Source organism: Procambarus clarkii, chromosome 5, assembly GCF_040958095.1.
Source record: "Procambarus clarkii isolate CNS0578487 chromosome 5, FALCON_Pclarkii_2.0, whole genome shotgun sequence".
NCBI lineage: Eukaryota > Metazoa > Arthropoda > Malacostraca > Decapoda > Cambaridae > Procambarus > Procambarus clarkii.
This window is the reverse complement of record NC_091154.1, coordinates 45217346-45245231: the sequence shown is the minus strand read 5'-3', so window position 1 is coordinate 45245231 and position 27886 is coordinate 45217346. Positions and strand designations below refer to the sequence as shown.

Below are 27886 nucleotides of genomic sequence, written 5' to 3'. Positions count from 1 at the left end.
AAGTGATAGCCGAAGCTATTTGAACCACTTCCCCGCCGGCACTCGGATGGTAATCTTGGGCATAGCATTTTATCAAATCACCTCATTCTTTGGGGCACACGTGAGGAACACAAATGCAAATAAGCCTGAATGGTCCCCAGGACTATATACAACTGAAAACTCACACCCCAGAAGTGACTCGAACCCATACTGCCAGGAGCAACGCAACTGGTATGTACAGGGACGCCTTAATCCGCTTGACCATCACGACCGGACATAAGGAAGTGATAGCCTAAGCTATTTGAACCACTTCCCCGCCGGCACTTGGATACGATACCAACATCAAATCATATATCAGACATCACCCTATCCCCACTGGATTTTGAAGAAGCCATAAACAGTATGCCTATGCACTCTGCACCAGGCCCGGATTCTTGGAACTCTATATTCATAAAGAACTGTAAAAAACCACTATCGCAGGCCCTCCACATTCTGTGGAGACAAAGTCTAGATACTGGCGTTATTCCTGATATACTAAAAACAGCAGAGATAGCACCACTTCATAAAGGAGGAAATAAGGCAGAGGCAAAAAATTACAGACCGATAGCACTAACATCGCACATCATAAAAATTTTTGAGAGAGTGCTAAGAAGTAAAATCACAAAATACATGGAATCATAGCAACTCCATAACCCCGGACAACATGGTTTCAGAACAGGGCGCTCTTGCCTGTCGCAGTTGCTGGACCACTATGATATGGCATTAGATGCTATGGAAGACAAACATAACGCGGATGTAATTTACACAGATTTCGCAAAAGCTTTTGATAAATGTGACCATGGTGTTATTGCACATAAAATGCGTTCAAAAGGAATTACCGGAAAAATAGGCAGATGGATCTACAATTTCCTGACCAACAGAACCCAATGTGTAATAGTCAACAAAATAAAATCCAGCCCATCAACTGTGAAGAGCTCAGTCCCCCAGGGTACTGTGCTTGCTCCAGTACTTTTTCTCATCCTCATTTCGGACATAGACAAGAACACAACCTATAGCACTGTATCATCCTTTGCAGATGACACTAGGATCTTCATGAGAGTAGGCAACATAGAGGACACGGCGAACCTCCAGTCAGATGTAGATCAGGTCTTTCTATGGGCTACAGAAAATAATATGGTGTTTAACGAAGATAAGTTCCAGCTCATGCGCTATGGAAAAAAAATGAAAATATAAAAACGGAAACCACGTACAAAACACAGGCAAATCATAACATAGAACGAAAAGGCAATGTAAAGGATCTGGGTGTACTCATGTCAGAAGACCTTACCTTTAACCCTCAAACCGCGCATATCATATATAAATGATATCAGTGACAAAACCGAAACCACGCACATCATTTATATATGATTTCGTGTCTAGCGCTATAATTTAAACTCCCCGCCTGGGATAGGGGCAGCTATAGTACAACCAAGACCGATAGTTGCCAGATGCCACCTAGAAAAAAAATCCAGGCCAACATTCTTGGGTGTGAGAGCGTCAGTATTGAGCAAGCCACCAAGGCTGGCGCACGCAGCACGAGCTCACAGCACCGCTGTTCAGCTTGTGACCACAGCATCGCCTACAAATACCATAATATATATGATACTGCTATTATTTAGCAGTGAGAGTATTACTGAAGCCCCCTGACTGTGATAAAACTGACCAGGATTCTGATAATAGCAGGATTGTGCTGATATTTAGCGCTGTGCTCCATGGAGGGAGGCGTAAGACTGTGCGAGGGAGGGTTGTTGCGTCGTCTTCTGACTGTGTGTGGCCACGATTTATTGACTGCACTCACCATACCAGCTTAGTGGTTCGATATGGTGAACACAAATGTAGATACTTATATATAACGTGTGTATATAGGGTATAAACAGCAAGAGGAGTAGGTTGGGAGCCGCCATTTTGGTGAGGGCGGTGGCGTCGTCTGCACGACTTATCATGTTGTTTACTGGTGACCACAATAGTCTTTGGGCACCATACCAGCTTATTTGTTCAGGTATGGTGAATAAAACAGGTAGATACTTATATATAATATGTGTATATAGCGTAATAACACCACAAACAGTATTGTTGAAGGACAAATATTAGTGCGTCTGGCCTTGAGGGCGACCGCCGATCAGCTGACTGTGTGAGTAGCTACGTGTTTGTGGCCTTTACTCACCATACAAGCTTAGATGTACAGTTATGGTGAACAAAACATGTAAATACGTATATATAACGTCTGTGTATAGTGAATAAATACAGAAAGAGTATTGTGGGAGGTAAATGAGGGTGAGTGAGGTGGTGTTGAGGGAGTGAGTGGCTCGCTGGTGTTTGGCGGTCACTCCTCGTTGCTTTTTGACTCACAAGACCAACTTAGTAGTTCGTTATGGTGTACAAAACATGCAAATACTTATATATAATCTGTGTATATAGTGTAACAACAGCAAAACTATTTGTTTATTGTTTTATGAACATAATAATTTAATCACTAATATGCACACCATAATTTTGAGTACAGCGATGGTTCACACATTTTATAATATAAATATACCACAATTCACTGTATGGAATAATATTACTGCAAAAAAACTAAGAAAAAATCAATCAGAGACATTGAAATAATTAGGTAATAATATATTTGTGGCAACTGCCGTCTGACAGCTCGGGCGGAGTAGACCTCATCTGGCGAAGGCTCTGCCAACGCCCCTTTTTTGCCACACTTCCCTACCCTATTGCGGCTAAAATATGCCACCTACGATTTTTTTGTTATTTTTTCCGTGATCAGGGAACAAAAATGAACACTTCTATAAGACGAAAGAATTTTTTGGATTTTTTTTTTGTTGTTGCGCCTGTGGGTGTGAATTCCATTTGGGCCCCTAGCGGTTTGAGGGTTAAAGAACACAATAAAGTAGCCGTCACAACTGCAAGAAAAATGACAGGTTGGATAACAAGAACTTTTCACACTAGAAATGCTATACCGATGATGATACTTTTCAAAACGCTTGTGCTCTCTAGAGTAGAGTACTGCTGCACAATGACAGCACCTTTCAAAGCTGGAGAAATTGCTGACCTGGAGAGCGTGCAGAGATCCTTTACTGCTAGAATCCACTCAGTAAAACATCTAAACTATTGGGACCGACTAAAGAGCCTAAAACTGTACTCCCTTGAGCGCAGGCGGGAGAGGTACATAATAATTTACACGTGGAAAATATTAGAGGGGCTGGTCCCAAACCTGCACACAGAAATAACATCACATGAGACCAGAAGACATGGCAGGATGTGCAGAATACCCCCGTTGAAAAACAGAGGTGCAACTGGTACTCTGAGAGAGAACTCTATCAACATCAGAGGTCCGAGGCTGTTCAACACGCTTCCACTACACATAAGGGGCGTAACTGGCCGACCCCTCACAGTGTTCAAGAGAGAACTGAATAAGCACCTCCAAAGGATACCTGATCAACCAGGCTGTGACTCATACGTCAGGCTGCGAGCAGCCGCGTCCAACAGCCTGGTTGATCAGTCTGGCAACCAGGAGGCCTGGTCGACGACCGGGCCGCGGGGACGCTAAGCCCCGGAAGCACCTCAAGGTAACCTCAAGGTAAGGTAACCCCACATGGTACTATGAAGCCCTCCTTGCCATACTTTACCAGCAGCTGGCACTGAAGGTACGTATAGACGGTTTCCTGCCGGACTTCACTAGGGACATATTGAAGCAGTTGAGCACTGCAACATCCATGAGGTGGAAGAAAAACCTTTTCGTCCACTTCACAGACCTGCGCACGCACTCCACACCACCAAGCATCATGTCACATTTATCGACGAGGCGCATGTTCACGTTATAGTCTATGACACAGTCTGGCTTATACATGGGGGTTGTGCCTCTGAAAATGGACCTTCCCACTGTCCAACATGGCACCGGTGTGAGTTGTCGTCAGTATATTCACCTCGCGTCTGTCCTTCCACCGCACTGACAGCATATTGTCACACTTGCGCAGCTGGCACTCGCCCATGGATATACCTATACCGAACACAGGCATTTCCTTCCTGAGGACCTTCACAGTGCCACATATGCCGGTGTTGTGGGCAAGGAGGTATCAGGTCAACAAGGGGCTGCTGTAATAGTTGTCGGTGAACAGTACATGCCCCCTGTTCAGCAACGGTTCCATCAGGGTTTTTACGACACTACCGGAGAACCCGTGTTCATCTTGAGCTGGTATGTCGACGTCTGTACCAGAATAAAAGATCATGTCCAGGACGATACCAGTCTCACAGTCGCACAGCACGAAAAACTTCAGTCCAAAACGGTGTCGCTTGGAAGGGATATACTGCTTGAATGCCAGTCTGCCCTTGAACAGTACAAGCGACTCGTCGATAACGACATTCTGTCCAGGTACTAAATAATCCCTGAACTTCCCTCGCAGGTCGCTAAATACCTTGCGTACCTTCCACAGTCTGTCGTGTCTATCCTCATTTGCATTGTTCTCGAAATGCAGGCACCTGAGAATCAAGTGGAACCTATCCCGCGACATATACCGGTTGAAGACGGGTGATGGAACAAGGCTGTCTTTGTTCCAATAGTCCTGGACGACAGCTTTCTCGGAGTGTTTCATCATCATGCATAGTGCCAGAAATACGTACATCTCGTCGATTGTCATATCCTTCCATCGCCTGATGCAGGTAATATGCCACCGTCTATGAAGGTGTGGGTGTACATGTTTGTCTCGGTCACAAGATGCCTCATGAAGACATTGTCAAAATATGCCTGGAAATATTCCATATCCGCAATATCATCACTGGTATACGGGAATAAAGCTTAAACACCAACATCGGTATCATCAAACGTTGGTATTTGAAAGACAAATGTGGCGCAATCCTCCCACACAAGTACACCAGGGAGTTTGGTGTTGGCACCAACACCACCACGAGCACCAAAATCACAGCTACGTCGTCTGCTGCTGCTGGAGCTGCGTGAGGGTATGCTTGGCGCCGAGGCAAATTTTCGTACCATAGGCCTACCACGAACACCTGATGTTGAGGGCCCACTGTCGTCATGCTGCGAGACATGCTGTCACCTGCCTCGACGTGTTGCTGAGGCAGCAAAGCCCCGCCTGGTACCACCCCCGCTGCTAGTACTCGGGTCGTCCACACTACTCGTATCGGAGCCAATGTCATTGAAGCCCGAGAAAGATTCGTCACATGTACTGTCACTGAATAAACTAGCGTCTGGGGACATACATGATGGTGGTGAGGATAAGGGTGTTGACCCAGGGCGGCGAGACAGGCTGGGTGAGGAGCGTGTACCATACACGCTCGCCACATCATCCACTTGCGTCTCTCCCTCACTTGTATCAGACCTCTGTGTCAGATCTTTCTCTTGATCATAGTCCAGGTCATCATCCATAGCACCGTCGTCGTACAAAATATCGCGAATCTCCTCCTCAGAGTCAATTTCCATGACCGTGGGTCACCATGGAGCGGGAGCTCGTTGACGATGTGTCAGACATGGTTGCTGTTTGGGAACTGGGGCTCCCCACGGCCGCAGGGCATGCTGGGAATTTTTTTCAAGATGGCAGACGATCACTGGGGCCCCCAGCCATCCATTCCATACCCATGTCACGGTGCGCCACTTTTAAATCGAACGTGAAAAATACAAATACCCGGAGGCGCGTAGTGCACCTCAAGCGTGGGCCTGCAGGCACGTTGCGCAGTTAAAGGGTTAAATATTCCAAAATTAAAAGATAGAAGAAAAAGAGGCGATATGATCACCACGTACAAAATAGTAACAGGAATTGATAAAATTTATAGGTAAAATTTCCTGAGACCTGGAACTTCAAGAACAAGAGGTCATAGATTTAAACTAAACAAAGGTGCCGAAGAAAATCTAATTTTTTAGAAGTGAATAAGAAAATTCACTGTCGCAAACAAGTGGGGTAGACGATTGGAACAAGTTAGGTGAGAAGGTGGTGGAGGCCAAAAGCGTCAGTAATTTCAAAGTGCTATATGACAGAGTGCTTGGAAGACGGGACATCATGAGCATAGCTCTCATCCTGTAACTACACTTAGGTAATTATATAATTTATAGGTTGTGTGGGGTCTATGATCTCCTATTCCACATTCTATAACATGGCATTTGTTCACATTAAATTCCATTTGCCAAGTGGTGCTCATACACTTATTTTGTTCAGGTCTTCTTGAAGGGCAGGACAATCATGAATTTATGATTTCTGCCAGTACAATAGTCAGTTCTGTACATGCGGAGCGACTTAGAAATAAAAATTATTATTATTAATAATTATATATCCTCCCCAAAGCAATGGAATAATATAGGAAACACTTATTTAAGACATTCACTGGTTGAAAATATATATATAGAAACAGCAGTGTTAAATGTTGAAAACAGTCTGGAACTCTATAAGATATACAAATGACCAATTTTGGGATATGAGTTTTGTGTGGAACATTATTGGAACCAAGGGAGTGCACACAGAGTGGAGAGCGGCACCAAGTAGTCCACTCAGGTGGCGACTACTCCGGTGTCAGTAGAAGTCAGTGCGACGCTTGGGTGGTCTTCACAAACAGAGATCACACTCACATGATGCATCAAATGAACAAATCCACAAGGGCTGTGACGAGGATTCGAACCTGCGTCCGGGAGCATCCCAGACATTGCCTTAATCGAAGAGGGAGAACGGCCTATTGACATAGCTCGCTCGGGTGCAGGGGGGGGGTTGTGTAAAAGCCTGGTTTGTGCCAGGCTTTTACGGGATCCAGTAAGATTGTGACGGGATCCAGTAAGTTCAGTAGAACTTCGGTTTCAACCCTTTTAACCCTGTCGTAGCTCAGTCGATTAAGGCAGTGTCTGGGATGCTCCCGGACGCAGGTTCGAATCCTCGTCACGGCCCTTGTGGATTTGTTCACTTGGGTGGTCTTCTACAGTTACGATAAGTGCATTAACTGTACTAGTGCTTTTTCCTTTGTTAGTTTATGGATAGGAATGTGTGTTAGTAGAACCCTGTGTGTCTTGTGTTATTTTGGACTCATTCACCCACTTTAATTATTACTGTAACATGGTTTAACCTTTTAACTACACAACGCGCCTGCAGGCCCAGGCTTCGGGGTGCACAACGCGCCTCCGGGTGTTTTTATTTTTCACGTTCCATTCAAAACTCTCGCAGCTACATGGGGTTCACATCAGCTTCCTTAGGGCTCTTGTAAACAGATGTCATCTTTAGAAAAAATCATGGTCCACATTGCCAGTTGCGAGAGCCTCAGTAGTGAGTGAGCAACCAAGGCTGGCGCTCGCAGCATGAGCGCACAGCTCTGCTGTTCAGCGTGTGACCACAGCATCGCCTAATAATGTCAAAATATATATATAACCAGCATTATTTAGCCATGATAGTACTGTATTATAGAAGAGCCTGAGTGTGTTAATGACTGGGTACAATGTTCAAAAATCAGTGATTCAATGCTGTTCACGATGTTCACAGCGCTAGCCACACCATTATTTCGTCCATCTAGGAATCTTCAAACGACTTCTTAGGTTCCTTTTCAAAATAAACTTGTGGTCAATTATTCATTTACAGAAATTAGTGACCAGGATTGTGGTTATAATTAGCGTTGTGCATAGTATTGTGGAAGGAGGAATTTTGGTGCGGTAGGGAGTGAGAGAATTGAGGTAACCTCACTGTGTGGCAGCCATTCTCGTTTTGCTCACCACACTAGCTTTGTGGTTCACTATGGGGAACACACATGTACATGGGTATATACAGTGTGTGTGTGTATATAGTGTAATAACAGCAATAGGAGTATGTTGAGTGGAGCTATTTTGGTGAGGGAGGTAACGTCGTAATCGTAGAGTCGTCTGCTGTCTGATTTCTCATGGAGTGTATGGTGGCCACTGTACTGTTTGGACACAATACCGGCTTACTTGCATAGTTCTGGTAAATAAAACATGTAGATAAGTATATATAACATGTATAAATAGTGCAATAAGAACAATAACAGTATGGTGGGAGGAGCAATGTTGGCGAGTAAGATGTTGGAGTGAGAGAGGGCTGGCTGGGTGTGGCTGCTCACACTCGCAATGTTCTGAATGTGTTGATGGTGAATGTATATAGTTTGACAGTGTATAGTCTGTAAATAGATTGTATATATACATAAATTAGCATGATACATGGTAAATATGTGCAACATATGTGTACACAAGTGTCATGCACGTAACACAGTGTCCTTGGACAGTACGGATGTTTTACTGCCATAATATAGTGTACGTGTTCATTATACATAGGATTAGCATGTAAAAACAAATAAAATGTATTTGGAACTGTGTGCAAAAAATGAACAAAAATATATGCGCGGCAACTTGTGAGCCCCACCGGCCCCGGGAGCTTACGGCACGGGCGCACGGGGTATGATGACGTCACGCGCCACCTTATGGACCCCATAGCAGTCTAAAGTAAGTACAATTTCGAAATTCCGTTGCTATACCCATATACAGGGAGGGGTTTTTGACACTTTCAGAACAAAAAAGAATTTTTTACCGAGAATTTATTTCTTGCGCACTGGGGGGATGTCATATTTATAGGCCGCGTAGTTAATGGGTTAATCTCCATCAACCTTGGTCCCCGTTAGTAAAGTGATTAAGTGTAGAGACCATATATTGTAAAAATCCATGCTACATATGTATATTACCAATAGAGTGTACAGTAAATTAACGACTAAGCCCAGATTTGTGTGGGACCAATAGTCAATTCATCCATCATGTTTATGTTTGGTGAAGAGTATAACTCAATCTCAACAATCCTGTAACGTAATCGTGTGTTCATCCAGTAACGTAATCGTGTGTTCCCATAGTTAATAAGTGTAGAATAATCTGGAGTTGTTCAATAAAACCCATTTGTAAAGATTTAACCCACTGTGCACTTATTGTCCAACTTAAACTAAGAATACTTGATCTTTCCTCCATTATCACATACGATAAATACATTTCCTTCCATTATTCGTAAGAAAGTAAGGATGGGTTTTGTTAGTCTGTACTCTCGGGTACGGCTTACAAGCAGCCCTACTGCAATATGTTACCTAAAAATATTATCCTATACTCCGGGATATATTTATAAAAAATATTGGCCCTTCTGTGGATATGTTAATCTGTCAGTAATATTAACTCTGCTCTAGAATTGCTAATACAAAAAATGTATGTAAATATTATGTAATTACTATTAGTAAATAAAGTACCTGTACTGTAATATTACTTTTTTTTCGAGGTGTTACTGTTACCTGGTTGATACCTGGTTGATGGGGTTCTGGGAGTTCTTCTACTCCCCAAGCCCGGCCCGAGGCCAGGCTCGACTTGTGAGAGTTTGGTCCACCAGGCTGTTGCTTGGAGCGGGCCGCAGGCCCACATACCCACCACAGCCCGGTTGGTCCGGCACTCCTTGGAGGAATAAATCTAGTTTCCTCTTGAAAATGTCCACGGTTGTTCCGGCAATATTTCTTATGCTTGCTGGGAGGACGTTGAACAACCGCGGACCTCTGACAGAAGAACCTCTGACAGAAGACTGTGCTGTAATAATATGTATAGCTTAGCCAAATATTCTTTCCACAGGATAACAAGCCAGAGGAAACTGTACCCGCACAAAAGAAGTTACGTACCATGGTGCAGGAGCAGAAGAGCAGCATCAGCAGCCTCATTACTAGCTGTGAAGAGGTACTGTCCCAGCTGGGGGAGTACCAGGGGCAGCTGGGGGACTGGAAGACTCACCACCTCAAGCTCCAGGACAGACTCTATGCTCTGGTAGAGCAGAACAAGTCAGCAATGCAGCTCTTGGAACTGGAGGATACCAGTGTGGTGGATATGACAACACAAGGAGAGGAAGGGAAGACTCAGCTGCAGGCCATGTTGGGGAGCCTCGACACAGGCAACACCCTACAGGAGGTTGACAACACCATAGACACAGCTGATGGGTGCAGTATTAAGGTAGAAGATTGGCGCCAGAAGTGCCAGGAACTCTTCCCAAATGTCAAGACTGTCCACACCTCAGTGAAGGTACGCTGCTGAAGGTCACATTGTTCTCACCCAACTGAGTGTAGTATTGCCTCTATATAAACACTTTTGACATGGAGACACATCAAGATGAGAGTAGACTTTATATATAGGAAACTTTTTGCTCTAACACCGGAAACATTTTTATTAATAAAGTCAACTGTCATCTTGGTGTTTCTCTACACTGTTGTCAGCACTCAGTGTTCACTACACCGATGTCAACTGTCATCTTGGTGTTTCTCTACACTGTGGTCAGTGTAGAGAAACAACATTACTTATATTGTCCAGTTACTTTACTCAGAGCCTGATGCTTCATTATAGTCCAGTTACTTTACTCAGAGCCTGATGCTTCATTATAGCCCAGTTACTTTACTCAGAGCCTGATGCTTCATTATAGTCCAGTTACTTTACTCAGAGCCTGATGCTTCATTATAGTCCAGTTACTTTACTCAGAGCCTGATGCTTCATTATAGTCCAGTTACTTTACTCAGAGGCTGATGCTTCATTATAGTCCAGTTACTTTACTCAGAGCCTGATGCTTCATTATAGTCCAGTTACTTTACTCAGAGCCTGATGCTTCATTATAGTCCAGGTTCCACATTAATGTTTGTGTTGGTAATGACAGGTGCAGGAGACCATCAGGGAGGCCCTGGAGATGATGACCACAGAGACAGGTGCCACAGCTGACCCCGTACACCTGGGAGACTCAGCCTCCAGCATCATGAATAAAGTTCAGGAAATCACTGAACAGATCCCCCAGAAGCAATTAACAGTAAGTTTTTTATTTTCTCTCATACATAATATCACAAGATATTGAGTTGCGTTTTGAGGAGAGGAAGCCTGTTCTTAGGTTTATTGGGGTTCCCCAAGGTCAACTACTGACTTTCCTTAACTTACAATCCACAATAGTTGCCTAACTCCTGGATAAATATTTACTGGTAGGTGAACCCCATGAGGCAACAGGAGAAAGGAAACATGTGAACCATTTCTGTCCTGCAACTTGATTTACTCCGGGATCATCTATTGATCCCAAGATCCTGGCTCCCCTCACAGAGGCGCAGAGAGCGGGTGACATTGCACCAACCTACCGGGAAGGCATCAGGAAAACAGCGAACCAAAACAAACCACTGCTGGGCACGAAGACACTGAAAACTTGAAACTGCCATCAAACTCCCAAACAAGGCCAGCACGAACTCCCCCCTCCCCTGCCAGTAGAGGGAGGCAGGCGTTACTGATCCAGCACCAACCCCCCTGCCAGTAGAGGGGGGGGGGTGGCTGGAGCTACAGGTCCAGCACCAACCCCCTGCTAGCGGAGGGGGGGGGGCTCGAGCTACAACTCCACCACCAACCCCCTGCCAGTAGAGAGGGGCAGGAGCTACAAGTCTAGCACCAACCCCCTGCCAGTAAAGGGGGGCTGGAACTTCAGGTCCACCACCAACCCCCTGCCAGTAGATGGGGGGAGGGCTGGAGCTATAGGACAAGCACCACCCCCTGCCAGTAGAAGGGGGATTGAGCTACAGGTCCAGCACCAACCCCCTGCCAGTAGAGTGGGGCTGGAGCTACAGGTCCAGCACCAACCCCCTGCCAGTTGAGGAGTAGCTGGAGCTACAGGTCCAGCACCAACCCCCTGCCAGTAGAGGATGGCTGGAACTACAGGTCCAGCACGAACCCCCTACCAGTAGAGGGGGGCTAGAGCTACAGGTCCAGCACCAACCTCCTGCCAGTAAAGAGGGCTGGAGAAACAGGTCCAGCACCAACCCCCTGGCAGTACAGGGGGGCTGGAGCTACAGGTCCAGCACTAACCCTTTACCAGTAGAGGGGGTCTGTAGCTACAGGTTTAGCACCAAACCCTTGCCAGTAGAGGGGGGTTAGAGCTACACATCCAGCACCAACCCCCTACTAGTAGAAAGGAGAAGGGCTGCACCTACAGGTCCAGCACCAACCCCATGGCAGTAGAGGGGGGAGGCTGCAGCTTCAGGTCCGACACCAACCCCCTGCCAATAGAGAGGGGCTGGAGCTACAGGTCCAGCACATATCCCCTGCCAGTAGAGGTGGGCGGGAGCTACAGGTCCAGCACCAACCCCCTGCCAGTAGAGGGGGATTGGAGCTACAGGTCCAGCAACAATACCCCTGCCAGTAGAGGGGGGGGGGCTACAGCTACAGGTCAAGCAACAACCCACTGCCAGTAGAGGGGGGGGGCTACAGCTACAGGTCAAGCAACAACCCACTGCCAGTAGAGGGGGGGGGGCTGCAGCTACAGGCCCAGCACCAACCCCCTGCCAGTAGAGGGTGGGGGGGACTGCTTCTACAGGTCCAGCACCAACCCCCTGCCAGTAGAGGGGGGCTGTAGCTACAGGTCCAGCATCAACCCCCTGCCAGTAGAGGGGGGGGGGCTGGAGCTACAGGTCCAGCAACAATACCCCTGCCAGTAGAGGGGGGGGGCTACAGCTACAGGTCCAGCACAACCCCCTGCCAGTAGAGGGGGGCTGTAGCTACAGGTCCAGCATCAACCCCCTGCCAGTAGAGGGGGGGGCTGCAGCTACAGGTCCAGCACATACCCCCTGCCAGTAGAGGTGGGCTGGAGCTACAGGTCCAGCAACAACCCCCGGCCAGTAGAGGGGGGTTGGAGCTACACATCCAGCACCAACCCCCTGCCAGTAGAGGAGGGCTGGAGCTACAGGTCCAGTACCAAACCCCTGCCAGTAAAGGAGGCTGGAGCTACAGGTCCAGCACCAACCCTCTGCCAGTAGAGGGGGGCTGGAGCTACAGGTCCAGATCCAACCCCCTGTCAGTAGAGGGGGGCTGGAGCTACAGGTCTAGCACCAACCCCCTGCCAGTAGAGAGGGAGCTGCAGCTACAGGTCCAGCACCAACCCCCTGCCAGTAGAGGTGGAGGGACTGCAGCTACTGGTCCAGCAACAACCCCTTGCCAGTAGAGGGAGGCTGTAGCTATAGGTCCAGCACCAACCCTCTACTAGAAGAGAGGGAATTGCAGCTACAGGTCCAGCACCAACCCCCTGCCAGCAGAGGGGTGATTGCTGCAGCTACAGGTCCAGCAAAACCCCCTGCTAGCAGAGGGGGGCTGCAGCTACAGGTCCAGCACCATTCCCCTGTCAGTAGAGGGGGGCTGGAGCTACAGGTCCAGCACCAACCCCCTGCCAGCAGAGGGGTGATTGCTGCAGCTACAGGTCCAGCAAAACCCCCTGCTAGCAGAGGGGGGCTGCAGCTACAGGTCCTGCACCATTCCCCTGTCAGTAGAGGGGGAGGCTGGAGCTACAGGCCCAGCACCAACCCCCTGCCAGTAGAGGGGGGCTGGAGCTACAGGCCCAGCACCAACCCCCTGCCAGTAGAGGGGGAGGCTGGAGCTACAGGTCCTGCACCATTCCCCTGTCAGTAGAGGGGGACTGGAGCTACAGGTCCAGCACCATTCCCCTGTCAGTAGAGGGAGACTGGAGCTACAGGTCCAGCACCAACCCCCTGCCAGTAGAGGGGGGCTGGAGCTACAGGTCCATCACCAACCCCCAGCCAGTAGAGGGCAGCTGGAGCTACAGGTCCAGCACCAAGCCCCTGCCAGTAAAGGAGGCTGGAGCTACAGGTCCAGCACCAACCCTCTGCCAGTAAAGGAGGCTGGAGCTACAGGCCCAGCACCAACCCCCTGTCAGTAGAGGGCAGCTGGAGCTACAGGTCCAGCACCAAGCCCCTGCCAGTAGAGGGGGGGGCTGGAGCTACAGGTCCAGCACCAACCCCCTGTCAGTAGAGGGGGGGCTGGAGCTACAGGTCTAGCACCAATGCCCTGCCAGTAGAGGGGGACTGGAGCTACAGGTCCAGCAACAACCCCCAGCCAGTAGAGCGGGACTGGAGCTACAGGTCCAGCACCAACCCCCTGCCAGTAGAGGGGGGCTGGAGCTACAGGTCCAGCACAAACCCCTTGCCAGTAGAGGGGGGTGGCTGCAGCTAGTGGTCCAGCACCAACCCACTGCCTGTAGAGGGGGGGCTGGAGCTACAGGTCCAGCAATAACCTCATACCAGTGGAGGGGGGGCTGGAGCTACAGGTCCATCACCACCCCCATTCCAGTAGAGGGGGCAAGAGCTACAGGTCCAGAACCAACCCCCTGCCAGTAGAGGGGGGCTGGAGCTACAGGTCCAGCACCAACCCCCCTGCCAGAAGAGGGGGGGGGCTGGAGCTACAGGTCCAGCACCAACCCCCCTGCCAGAAGAGGGGAGGGCTGGAGCTACAGATCCAGAACAAACCCCTGCCAGTAGAGGGGCGGCTGGAGCTACAGGTCCAGCACTAACCCGCCCCCCCTGCCAGTAGAGGGGGCTGTAGCTACACATCCAGCACCAACCCCCTGCCATTAGAGGGGGTGAGCGCTGCAGCGTCAGGTCCAACACCAACCCTCTGCCAGTAGAGAGGGGGCTGAAGCTACAGGTCCATCACCAAACCCCTGCCAGTAGAGATGGAGCTGCAGCTACAGGTCCAGCACCAACCCCCTGCCAGTAGAGGTGGGGAGACTGCAGCTACAGGTCCAGCAACAACCCCCTGCCAATAGAGGGGGGCTGCAGCTATAGGTCCAGCAGCAACCCTCTACCAGAAGAGAGGGGGTTGCAGCTACAGGTCCAGCACCAACCCCCTGCCAGTAGAGGGGGGCTGGAGCTACAGGTCCAGCACCAACCCCCTTCCAGTAGAGGGGGGCTGGAGCTATAGGTCCAGCACCAACCCCCCTGCCAGAAGAGGGGGGGGGGGGCTGGAGCTACAGGTTCAGCACCAACCCCCTGCCAGTAGAGGGGGGCTGGAGCTACAGATCCACCTACATCCCCCTGCCAGTAGAGAGGGGGGGGAGGCAGGACCAACATGTCCAGCACCAACCCCCTGCCAGTAGAGGGGGCTGGAGCTATAGGTCCAGCACCAACCCCCTGCCAGTAGAGGGGGGCTGGACCTGCAGGTCCAGTACCAACCCCCCTGCCAGTAGAGGGGGCCAAGACCTACAGGTCCAGCACTAACCCCTGCCAGTAGAGAGGGGGCTGGAGCTACAGGTCCAGCACCAACCACCTGCCAGTAGAGGGGGGCTGAAGCTACAGGTCTTGCACCAATCCTCTGTCAGTAGAGGGGGACTGGAGCTACAGGTCCAGCACCAACCCCCTGCCAGTAAAGGGGGGGCTGGAGCTACAGGTCCAGCACCAAGCCCTGCAAGTAGAGGTGGGGGGGGCTGGTGTTACAGGTCCAGCACCAACCCCTATACCAGAAGAGGGGGCTGGAGGTACAGGTCCAGCACCCCCCCTCCAATAGAGGGAGTCTGAAGCTACAGGTCCATCACCAACCCCTTACCAGTAGAGGGGGGCTGGAGCTACAGGTCCAGCACCAACTCCTCTGCTAGCAGAGGGGGCTGGTGCTACAGGTCCAGCACCAACCCCCTGCCAGTAGAGGGGGGCTGGAGCTACGGGTCCAGCACCACCCTCCTGCCAATAGAGTAGGGGCTGGACCTACAGGTACAGCACCAACCCCTGCCAGTAGAGTGGGCTGGTGCTACAGGTCCAGAACCAACCCCCAGCCAGTAGAAGAGGGGTGGAGCTACAGGTCCAGCACTAACCCCCCCCCCCTGCCAGTAGAAGAGGCTGGAGGTACAGGTCCAGCACCAACCCCCTGCCAGTAGAAAGGGGGCAGGAGCTGCTGGTTCAGCACCAAACCCCTGCCAGTAGATGGGGACGAGAGCTACAGGTCCAAGACCATTCTCCCTACCAGTAGAGGAGGCTGGAGCTACAGGTCCAGCACCAACCCCCTGCCAGTAGAGGAGGCTGGAGCTACAGGTCCAGCACCAACCCCCCTGCCAGTAAAAGAGGGCTGAAGCTACTAGTCCAGCACCAACCCTCTGTTAGTAGAGGGGGGCTGGAGCTACAGGTCTAGTACCAATCCTTCTTCTTGTTGATAGTAGGTGCAGTTTGCATGAAGGGTTTGTCCTCCCGATGACTGCACCAGTACTGATGTTGTTGGACGCGTTTATGTTGAAGATGATCGGAGCTACCAAGGTGCTTGTTGCGTTGTGCTGTAGATAGAGGAACGGCGAGTAAAACAGAGGTGTGTTGTAGGGAGACTTGCCGCACCGTAGTGTGTTGTGTTTACGGCGTCAGCTGATCCTTGGTGCTGCGGCGAGGCAGTTGTTGTCTGTGTTTAGCTGTTGGTGGCGCCAGGTATAAATGTGGCGCGGGTCACATGTGACCCAATTTGTTGGTCGATTGGAGATATTTAGCCAGTGCTTTGACTATTTGGTATTTTTCTTGTGACGAGTGGTCACCGCCTCCCAATATATGCTCGATGGTGAAGGGTATTTTAAGTGCGATAAAGACTTGTTTGAAATTTACTCTGGCACTATAATGTCGGAAGCAGTGCAGGAGATAGTGTTCGACTGTTTCAGGCACCTGACAGTGAGTACAGAGTTCGTTGATGTCTGTTCTGTACTTAGAGCTGTGTGCTGCTAGTTTGGTGTGTCCCAGCCTTAATCTGGTCATCGTTACATCAATTTCTCTGCTTTTATATCGGACATGTTTCCAAGTTTCCCATTTCTTTTTAATGGACCCATAGTGCAAAGGTGAGCATAACGTTTTCCAGTTTGTTGCAAAATCCTGGGAGATGGTATCTTTGAAGGCTCCTTTACGTGCAACATGGGGAATTGGATGACGGGTGAGGTGAGGCGTGTCGTGCATCGCTTTGGCTAGTTGGTCTACAAGTTCATTATGGAGAATACCACAATGTGCTGGGACCCATTGGATAGAGGTGTCATAACCGTTCAATTGATGTTTGTGAAGAAGTTGAAGGCATGGGTAGACAATCTCCTTGCATGTTTTCGAAGAGTACGAAATTGCTTGAATTGCGCTCTTGGAGTCACTACAGATTGTATATATCCCAACTGGTAATGTTGTGATGATTTGGAGAGCTTGATACAAGGCATATAATTCCGCTGTGAAAATAGATAGTTGGTTTGGTAACCGCCATCCCTGCTTGAGATGGTATTCCGGTATCCATACAGCGCTAGTGACCGAGGGTACGTTGTTCATGAAGATGCGAGACCCATCTGTGTAAATCTCTGTGGTATTTGGGTAGCAATTTTTCATTGTTGAGACAAAGACTGAGGCTATGGCTGAGTTTGGTGCAGATTTTAGAATGTTGTCTTCGAGTTGTATTGCTGTATTAGGAGTTGTATAAAGCCAAGGTGGAATGGGGGGAACAGGAGGTTGGGTTTCACAGTTTTGAAGTAGGGAGAGGTCTATATTGAGGTTATTTGTAGCCCGTGTGAGGAAAGGTTGCGAGTGAATGGTTGGGGCGCGGGGGTTATATGGGTTAACTGTTGGGTTAATTTTTGATCTGTATGGGTGTGTCTGGTGAGCAGTGGTACAGAGTGACAGATAGTTGGCACACATAATGTCTCGTCTGGTGGCTAGGCTTGTGAGGCCTGTTTCCCCGTAAAGTCCGAAGATTGGAGTTGAACGCATTGCGCCACATATAAGTCGCATGGCATTATTTTGTATGACCTCAAGGCTCTGTAGGTTAGTGGGCGCCGCCGACGCATATGCTTGGCAACAATAGTCTAGTTGGCTGCGAATGTAGGTTGTATAGAAACGGAGCAGGATTTTATGGTGTGCTCCCCAGGTGGTGCAAGTGAGGGCTTTAAGTATGGCGAGTCGGGGTTGTGTCGTCTGTTTAAGGTGTTGAATGTGTGCTTTCCAGGTAAGTAAGGGGGAGTCTAAGCGCATGCCAAGATATTTATGTTCTCGTACGTGTTGGATGGGAGTGTTGTGTACTATGACGGTGGGTAGATGAAGTAGTCTTTTTTTAGTGAAAATCTGATAGCAGGTTTTGGTAGTACTGACTTGAAGGCCCCATTGTTGTGTCCAATCTATGAGGTGGTCCAGTGCTCTTTGCATTGTAGAGACTGTATTTGGTAGGGCATTGTCTGAATAATACAATGTTAAGTCGTCGGCGTACGCCGAGAGGTGAACAGGATGGGTGTTAGGCAAATCTGCTAGGAATGCGGCAAATAGGGTTGGGCTTAGTATGGAGCCTTGTGGAACACCTGTTTGTATTGGGATGCCATCGGAAAACTCGCCTTGTATAAAGACTTTGGAGGTCCTGTTTGTGAGATAGGACTGTAACCATAAAAGTAATCTTCCCTGTACGCCTAAACGTGCAAGCTTTGCGAGGAGGCAAGTATGAGGAATGCTATCAAAGGCTCCTTTGAGGTCTAGGTAGACGACAAGACAGTACTTACTGCTTCTGAGAGAGGTGCGGATTTCATGTTCAAGGCAGAGTATTTGATCTAGCGTGGAGCATTGCGGTCGAAATCCAGCTTGGAGTGACGGTATAATATTGTTATACTCTAGGTACCATTGGAGGCGAGTATGTACTAGCCTTTCCATGACTTTACTGAGGCATGATAGTAGGGAGATAGGTCTGTATGACGCAGGTTGGGATGGGTCTTTTCCTGGTTTAAGGAACGGAAGAATAATACTGGTCTGCCATTGTGAAGGAATATTTCCGTGAGTCCAGCATAGATTGTAATAGTTTAGAAGAGTGCTGTGTGCAGTCGGTGGAAGATATTTGATGAGTTCATATGGAATTCCATCCTCTCCAGGTGCCTTGCCAAGAGGTAGGCGGTTTAAGGCGAATCGTAGCTCGCTTAAGGTGTACATGTTGTCGACGCCGAGCATGGGCAGCGGTATGGCACGGTCAATTTCTTGTCTAAGGGAGAGTTCTTGGGCATGAAGGAAGGGTGTTGAGAGGGTAACTTTAAGGCATTCAGCGAGAACATTTGCACGCTCCTGAGGTGTTTGACAGAGTGAATCGTTGATCATCAGGGGGAACGAAGGGAATGTTGGGCGACCTTTAATGCTGTTAAATGTAGCCCAGACTTTTGAGTGTGGCGTTGTGGGTGTGAGGCTATCACAGAATGTTGCCCAATCCTCTATCAGTACAGAGGGGCTGGAGCTACAGGTCCAGCACCAACCCCCAGCCAGTAGAGGGGGGGGCAAAAAGCTACAGGTCCTGCACCTACCCCCTGCCAGTAGTGGGGGGCTGGAGCTACAGGTCCAGCACTACCCCCCTGCATATAGAGGGGGGCTGGAGCTACAGGTCCTACACCAACCCCCTGCCAGTAGAGGGGGGCTGGAGGTACCGGTCCAGCACCACCCCCCCTGCCAATAGAGGGGGGGCTGGAGCTACAGGTCCAGCACCAACCCCCTGCCAGTAGAGGGGGCTGGAGCTGCAGGTCCAGCACCAACCCCCTGCCAGTAGAGGGGGGGTGGAGCTACAGGTCCAGCACAAACCTCCTGCCAGTAGAGGGGGGCTGGAGCTACAGATCCAGCACCACCCCCCTGCCAGTAGAGGGAGCCAAGTCCTACAGGTCCAGCACCAACCCACTGCCACTAGAGGAGGGGTGGAGCTACAGGTCCAGAACCACCCCCCTGCCAGTAGAAGGGGCTGGAGCTACAGGTCCAGCACAAACCTCCTGCCAGTAGAGGGGGGCTGGAGCTACAGGTCCAGCACCAACCCCCCTGCCAGTAGAGAGGAGCTGGAGCTACAGGTCCAGCACTAACCCCCTGCCAGTAGAAGGGGGCTGGAGCTACTAGTCCAGCACCAACCCTCTGTTAGTAGAGGGGGGCTGGAGCTACAGGTCCAGCATCAACCCACCTGCCAGTAGAGGGGGGGCTGGAGCTACAGGTCTAGCACCAACCCCTTGCCAGAAGAGGGGGAGCTGGAGCTACAGGTCCAGCACCAACCCGCCTGCCAGTAGAGGGGGGGCTGGAGCTACAGGTCCAGCACCAACCCCTTGCCAGAAGAGGGGGGGCTGGAGCTACAGGTCCAGCACCAACCCGCCTGCCAGTAGAGGGGGGGCTGGAGCTACAGGTCCAGCACCAACCCCCTGCCTGTAGATGGGGCTGGAGCTAAAGGTCCAGCACCAATCCCCACCCACCCCACCAATAGAGGGGGTCTGAAGCTACAGGTCTAGAAACAACCCCCTGCCAGTAGAGGGGGGCTGGAGCTACAGGTCCAGCACCAACCCCCTGCCAGTAGAGGGGGGCTGGAGCTTCAAGTCCAGCACCAACTTCCCTTGCCAGTAGAGGTGGGCTGAAGCTATAGGTCCAGCACCAACCCCCTGCCAGTAGAGAGGGGCTGGAGCTGCAGGTCAAGCATCAACCCCCTGCCAGTTGAGTAGGGCTGGAGCTACAGGTCCAGCACCAACACCCTGCCAGTAGAGGGGGCTGGAGCTACAGGTCCAGCACCAACCCCCTGCCAGTAGAGGGGGGCTGGAACTGCAGGTCCAGCATCAACCCCCTGCCAGTTGGGTGGGGCTTGAGCTACTGGTCCAGCACCAACCCCCTGCCAGTAGAGGGGGGCTGGAGCTACAGGTCCAGCACCAACCCCCTGCCAGTAGAGGGGGGCTGGAGCTACAGGTCCAGCACCAACCCCCTGCCAGTAGAAGGGGGCTGGAGCTACAGGTCCATCACCAACACCCTGCCAGTAGAGAGGGGCTGGAGCTACAGGTCCAGCACCAACCCGCTGCCAGTAGAGGGGGGCTGGAGCTACAGGTCCAACACCAACCTCCTGCCAGTAGAGGGGGGGCTGGAGCTACAGGTCCAGCACCAACCCCCTGCCAGTAGAGGGGGGCTTGAGCTACAGGTCCAGCACCAACCCCCTGCCAGTAGAGGGGGGCTGGAGCTACTGGCCCAGCACCAACCCCCTGACAGTCGAGGGGGGGGGGGTAGACTGGAGCAACAGGTCCAGAACCAATCCCCTGCAATAGAGGGGGGTTGGCACTACAGATCCAGCACCAATCCCCTGCCAGTAGAGGGGGGCTGGAGCTGCAGGTCCAGCATCAACCCCCTGCCAGTTGAGGGAGGGGGAGGCTGGAGGTACAGGTCCACCATCAACCCCCTGCCAATAGAGGGGGGGGGGAGGCTGGAGCTACAGGTCCACCACCAACCCCCCCTGCCTGTAGAGGGTGGCTTGAGCTACAGGTCCAGCACCAACCCCCTGCCAGTAGAGGAGGACTGGAGCTACAGGTCCAGCACCAACCCTCCTGCCAGTAGAGAGGGCTGGAGCTACATGTCCAAAACCAACACCCTGCCAGTAGAGATGGGACTGGAGTTACAAGTCCAGCACCAACACCCTGCCAGTAGATGAAGGGCTGGAGATACAGGTTCAGCACCAACCCCCTGCCATTAGAGAGGGGGCTGAAGCTGCAGGTCCAGCACCAGACCCCTGCCAGTAGAGGGAGGGCTGGAGCTACAGGTCCAGCACCAACACTCTGCCAGTACATAGGGGATGGAGCTACAGGTTCAGCACCAATCCCCTGCCAGTAGAGGGGCTGGAGCTACAGGTCCACCACCAACCCCCCTGCCAGTGGAGGGGGCTAGAGCTACAGGTCCAGCACCAACCCCCCTGCCAGTAGAGGGGGGCTAGAGCTACAGGTCCAGCATAATGGGGCTGACACTGACCACAGGTGATAATGGGGCTGACACTGACCACAGGTGATAATGGGGCTGACACTGACCACAGGTGATAATGGGGCAGACACTGTCCACAGGTGATAATGGGGCTGACACTGACCACAGGTGATAATGGGGCTGACACTGACCACAGGTGATAATGGGGCTGACACTATCCACAGGTGATAATGGGGCTGACACTGACCACAGGTGATAATGGGGCTGACACTGTCCACAGATTGAGGACCTCCGCAGGATGAGGGAGCCTGTCAAGAGGCTGGTGGAGGCTGGCCGGGTGGCGGCCGTCCAGGAAGACCAAGATGGCCGCCGCTCCGCCAAGATAACTCTACAAGACGGAAAGCTGTACCTCCACCCACTCCCACGTCAGCCCACGCCCGACCACACCCTCCAGGTTACATTATTACACCTTCTAGTCTTACTGACATACTGAGTTATGATAACTAATGTGATAACAATTTGTTATACAGTTATCAGTATGATTTATTTCATTTCCTGCAGGAGAGTGAGGTTGTGGGCGTGCTGGAGCCCTCCTGCACCCTGGCGTTCCTTGACCTCGGGTGGGCGGGGTCAACAAGAGGGCGGGTCACCATCCGGTTGACCCCTGACACTCCGCTGGCCAGACAGTTTGTGTTGTTGTGTACGGGCCAGCGGGGCCACACCTACCGCAACACTAAACTATTGCAGGTGTGGGACAAGGGTCTCCCGGGGGAGTGTGTGGGGGGTGGAGACTACGAGAGTAATGATGGTTGGGGAGGAGCCCCACTGCTGCCTCACCTCCAGGGGCAGTACCGGGGGTCAGGCCGGGCAGGAGCTGTGCGCGCCTCGGGTGGGCCGGGGGGTCCCAAGAGTGCCCAGTTCATCATCACCACCAGGGACCGAATGGATGATCTCCAGTGGCCAAATGTCATCGGTGAAGTGGTGAGCGGCCTGAATGTGGTGAAGGCAGCAGTCAACCACAGTGACATTAAGCAGGTGACTGTGGTGGACTGTGGTGTTGTGCTGCCACTCTAGTTCACTGTACCATCACTACTGTGGTATTGTGCTGCCACTCTAGTTCACTTTACCATCACTACTGTGGTGTTGTGCTGCCACTCTAGTTCACTGTACCACCATCACTACTGTGGTGTTGTGCTGCCACTCTAGTTCACTGTACCATCACTACTGTGGTGTTGTGCTGCCACTCTAGTTCACTGTACCATCACCATCACTACTGTGGTGTTGTGCTGCCACTCTAGTTCACTGTACCATCACCATCACTACTGAGGTGTTGTGCTGCCACTCTAGTTCACTGTATCACCACCATCACTACTGTGGTGTTGGGCTGCCACTCTAGTTCACTGTACCATCACCATCACTACTGTGGTGTTGTGCTGCCACTCTAGTTCACTGTACCACCACCATCACTACTGTGGTGTTGTGCTGCCACTCTAGTTCACTGTACCATCACTACTGTGGTGTTGTGCTGCCACTCTAGTTCACTGTACCACCACCATCACTACTGTGGTGTTGTGCTGCCACTCTAGTTCACTGTACCATCACTACTGTGGTGTTGTGCTGCCACTCTAGTTCACTGTACCACCACCATCAATACTGTGGTGTTGTGCTGCCACTCTAGTTCACTGTACCACCACCATCAATACTGTAGTGTTGTGCTGCCACTCTAGTTCACTGTACCACCACCATCACTACTGTGGTGTTGTGCTGCCACTCTAGTTCACTGTACCACCACCATCACTACTGTGGTGTTGTGCTGCCACTCTAGTTCACTGTACCACCACCATCACTACTGTGGTGTTGTGCTGCCACTCTAGTTCACTGTACCACCACCATCAATACTGTAGTGTTGTGCTGCCACTCTAGTTCACTGTACCACCACCATCACTACTGTGGTGTTGTGCTGCCACTCTAGTTCACTGTACCACCACCATCAATACTGTAGTGTTGTGCTGCCACTCTAGTTCACTGTACCACCACCACCACTACTGTGGTGTTGTGCTGCCACTTTAGTTCACTGTACCACCACCATCACTACTGTGGTGTTGTGCTGCCACTCTAGTTCACTGTATCACCACCATCACTACTGTGGTGTTGTGCTGCCACTCTAGTTCACTGTACCACCACCATCACTACTGTGGTGTTGTGCTGCCACTCTAGTTCACTGTACCACCACCATCACTACTGTGGTGTTGTGCTGCCACTTTAGTTCACTGTACCACCACCATCACTACTGTGGTGTTGTGCTGCCACTCTAGTTCACTGTATCACCACCATCACTACTGTGGTGTTGTGCTGCCACTCTAGTTCACTGTATCACCACCATCACTACTGTGGTGTTGTGCTGCCACTTTAGTTCACTGTACCATCATCATCACTACTGAGGTGTTGTGCTGCCACTCTAGTTCACTGTATCACCACCATCACTACTGTGGTGTTGTGCTGCCACTTTAGTTCACTGTACCATCACCATCACTACTGAGGTGTTGTGCTGCCACTCTAGTTCACTGTATCACCACCATCACTACTGTGGTGTTGGGTTGCCACTCTAGTTCACTGTACCATCACCATCACTACTGAGGTGTTGTGCTGCCACTCTAGTTCACTGTATCACCACCATCACTACTGTGGTGCTGTGCTGCCACTCTAGTTCACTGTGTTTACTAGTTGTGTTTTTACGGGGGTTGAGCTTTGCTCTTTTCGGCCCGCCTCTCAACTGTCAATCAACTGTTTACTAACTACTTTTTTTTTTTTTTTTTTTTTTTTTAAAGAAACTTTGCCCATTTGTTTCTGCCTCGTGCGGGAATCGAACCCGCGCCACAGAATTACGAATCCTGCGCGCTATCCACCAGGCTACGAGGCCCCCACTGTACCATCACTACTATGGTGTTGTGCTGCCACTCTAGTTCACTGTACCACCACCGTCACTATCACTCCTGCATCACCATGGACTGCGTGTTTTGATGCCAATGTAATTTAAGGACACACCTTTATCACTATATCATCATATCTTCACTATCTTTGGTATTTAACACTTTGGTATTTATACTTTGGTATCATATACCTGACAATCACGGCTGTATCACCATCAATGCTATATCTTCCCAGTACTGTAACCTATCATTGCTGTATCACTATAGCTTCACTATCACCACTATATATCACCATCACCTCAGGCCCCACACTTGCGGTCATATACTGACCATGTTGAGTAACAAATTGTTGGTGTCACTATATGACAGCTGTTGTCACTGTTATATCACCAACAGCTCACTATCACATAACAATGTCACTGCTACACCAACTTCATTTCTCTTTCACAGCATTATCCCCTCATACTGATAAATTTCCTCCTTACATTCACTGTTATATCACTATCATTGCTACAGCATCACTACCTCACCATCACTGCTATATCACCATCACTGTCATATACTGGTCCATAGTGTGTTGAGATATTACCATACTGGACCATGGTGTGTTGTGATATTACCATACTGGTCCATGGTGTGTTGTGATATTACCATACTGGACCATGGTGTGTTGTGATATTACCATACTGGACCATGGTGTGTTGTGATATTACCATACTGGACCATGGTGTGTTGTGATATTACCATACTGGTCCATGGTGTGTTGTGATATTACCATACTGGACCATGGTGTGTTGTGATATTACCATACTGGACCATGGTGTGTTGTGATATTACCATACTGGACCATGGTGTGTTGTGATATTACCATACTGGTCCATGGTGTGTTGTGATATTACCATACTGGACCATGGTGTGTTGTGATATTACCATACTGGACCATGGTGTGTTGTGATATTACCATACTGGTCCATGGTGTGTTGTGATATTACCATACTGGTCCATGGTGTGTTGTGATATTACCATACTGGTCCATGGTGTGTTGTGATATTACCATACTGGACCATGGTGTGTTGTGATATTACCATACTGGTCCATGGTGTGTTGTGATATTACCATACTGGACCATGGTGTGTTGTGATATTACCATACTGGTCCATGGTGTGTTGTGATATTACCATACTGGACCATGGTGTGTTGTGATATTACCATACTGGTCCATGGTGTGTTGTGATATTACGATACTGGTCCATGGTGTGTTGTGATATTACCATACTGGTCCATGGTGCGTTGTGATATTACCATACTGGTCCATGGTGTGTTGTGATATTACCATACTGGACCATGGTGTGTTGTGATATTACCATACTGGACCATGGTGTGTTGTGATATTACCATACTGGACCATGGTGTGTTGTGATATTACCATACTGGTCCATGGTGTGTTGTGATATTACCATACTGGTCCATGGTGTGTTGTGATATTACCATACTGGTCCATGGTGTGTTGTGATATTACCATACTGGTCCATGGTGTGTTGTGATATTACCATACTGGACCATGGTGTGTTGTGATATTACCATACTGGACCATGGTGTGTTGTGATATTACCATACTGGTCCATGGTGTGTTGTGATATTACCATACTGGTCCATGGTGTGTTGTGATATTACCATACTGGTCCATGGTGTGTTGTGATATTACCATACTGGACCATGGTGTGTTGTGATATTACCATATGGGTGTGAGGTGGTGTTATGACCACACATACACCAGTATGATCATACTGTAGCTGGTGTATGATGTGCTCAAACTGTATAGTGATGTCTTGGCTGATTAGCCTAGTATCACGAATATTAATTTATGTAGTTATTCTTTTTTCGACAACACACTAGTATTAAATGTTTATTGCCAATGTATTCCACATACATCTATGTATATTATATATCTGTACCATAAGTCCTTGCCATGTATTTGTGGATATATGTTAGAAGTCTAGTGATTAGCAGTAGCCTAATGTCATGTAGCTTGAAAAACATCAGTATATGCTTATATTATGGAATGCTACATAATGCTGTATAGGAAATATTATGTGAACTATGATGGAGAATGTATAAATTTAGGTCTCGGATGTATTACTGTCATGTATACTGTGTAATTTCCCTTTCATTATTGTTCATTGCATTGTTCTCTAACATTAAATTAGATTTTGGCATTGTGAGATGTATACCATATAGACATAGTTTTGATACACATGTATATATTTATACTTTATATTGTATTCATGTATACTTATGTATAATGGCTGGCGGGCAGACGTCTTGAAATCCTCCCTTAACCCCTCCTCCCCTCTCCCGCCACTGTTACCATGTCCTGCCAATTTGAATTCTTTGTTCACATATTTTTATATCATGATATAATCTTTAATGTACTGAATTATTGATATGTATTATTATGTAAGGTTGTGTATTATAGTCTTTATTTTGTTGATATATGAATTAGAAGTTCTTGATCGAGATACGTCTGTATATGAGCTTGAGATATTTGAAAGAGAGGAGTCAGCTGACTCATAGAGGTGGATACTGTGTCGCTCCCGGCCAGCATGGCTCTGGGCGGTCACTCTCTTTGATTTTCTCAGTCGAGCGCATGTGTTGCCTTATTATTATTAACATCTTTATTGACAAAATTAATTACAATTTTGCCTAATCTGAGGATTTTGATAGGTCTCATTTAAGTGAGGATAATGCTAGTATTCACTGTCATGCAGGACAGAGGGTCATACATAAGACAATAGGTCTAAACTGTAGGCTGAAGCACATATATATCATGGTTACAATCACTGTTTTAATGTATGGATACGTGAAAACAACTTTGTACTGTGCACTGCCACACAAGGGCAGGGATGGGTTCATAAGTGATACAGCTTAGAAGTAATATAAATAAAAATTGTTCTTCATTCTTTAAAATGGACAAGCAAATTTTGGGTAAATTGTTAGGATGTCGTCCAGAACACCTGAGTCAATAAAATAGTTACACAGTTGGTGGTACAAGAGGCCAGGAGGTCTAAGTCCTTTACGGTTTCACATTCATCAATATAGTGTTCTAGTGAATGCATTAAAGGTTTATCACAGAGTTTACAATCTGAATATTCTGGTAGTGGCTCAGCCTCACTAACCTGCCAGATGTGTCTATAGCCAAGGCGAATTCGCGCAATGACTACATCACATTGCCTGGTCCGGTTACTGTGCTGACCATACAAATACCTATTATTACAAAACTTGTCATAACTTTTAATACTGCAGCTTTCAGGTCTCTGGGCATTTCTTAGTTCTTCTAAATCTGAATTAATTTCTTTAATTTGTATGTTTCTAATAACTGCATTAGATAGTCCAAAGTCATAATCAATGTTTTCTTTCGTGCAAGCCTCATTGGCCAATTGATCTACAAAGTCATGTTTTCCAACTCCAACATGGGA

General features: G+C 49.2%; 1 protein-coding gene across 2 annotated transcripts in view; it reads left to right on the top strand.

Annotated features, from left to right (window-relative positions):
• Positions 1-25179, top strand: part of LOC138350765 (uncharacterized) — a 133427-nt gene extending 108248 nt beyond the window's left edge. For both annotated transcript variants that reach the window (XM_069302085.1, XM_069302088.1), the window contains 4 exons: positions 9608-10048; positions 10671-10817; positions 21761-21934; positions 22042-25179. In XM_069302085.1, the coding sequence (XP_069158186.1) occupies positions 9608-10048; positions 10671-10817; positions 21761-21934; positions 22042-22554 (1275 nt within the window). In that variant the 3' untranslated portion in view covers positions 22555-25179. The remainder of the gene's footprint in view (positions 1-9607; positions 10049-10670; positions 10818-21760; positions 21935-22041) is intronic.
• Positions 25180-27886: the final 2707 nt, after the last annotated feature.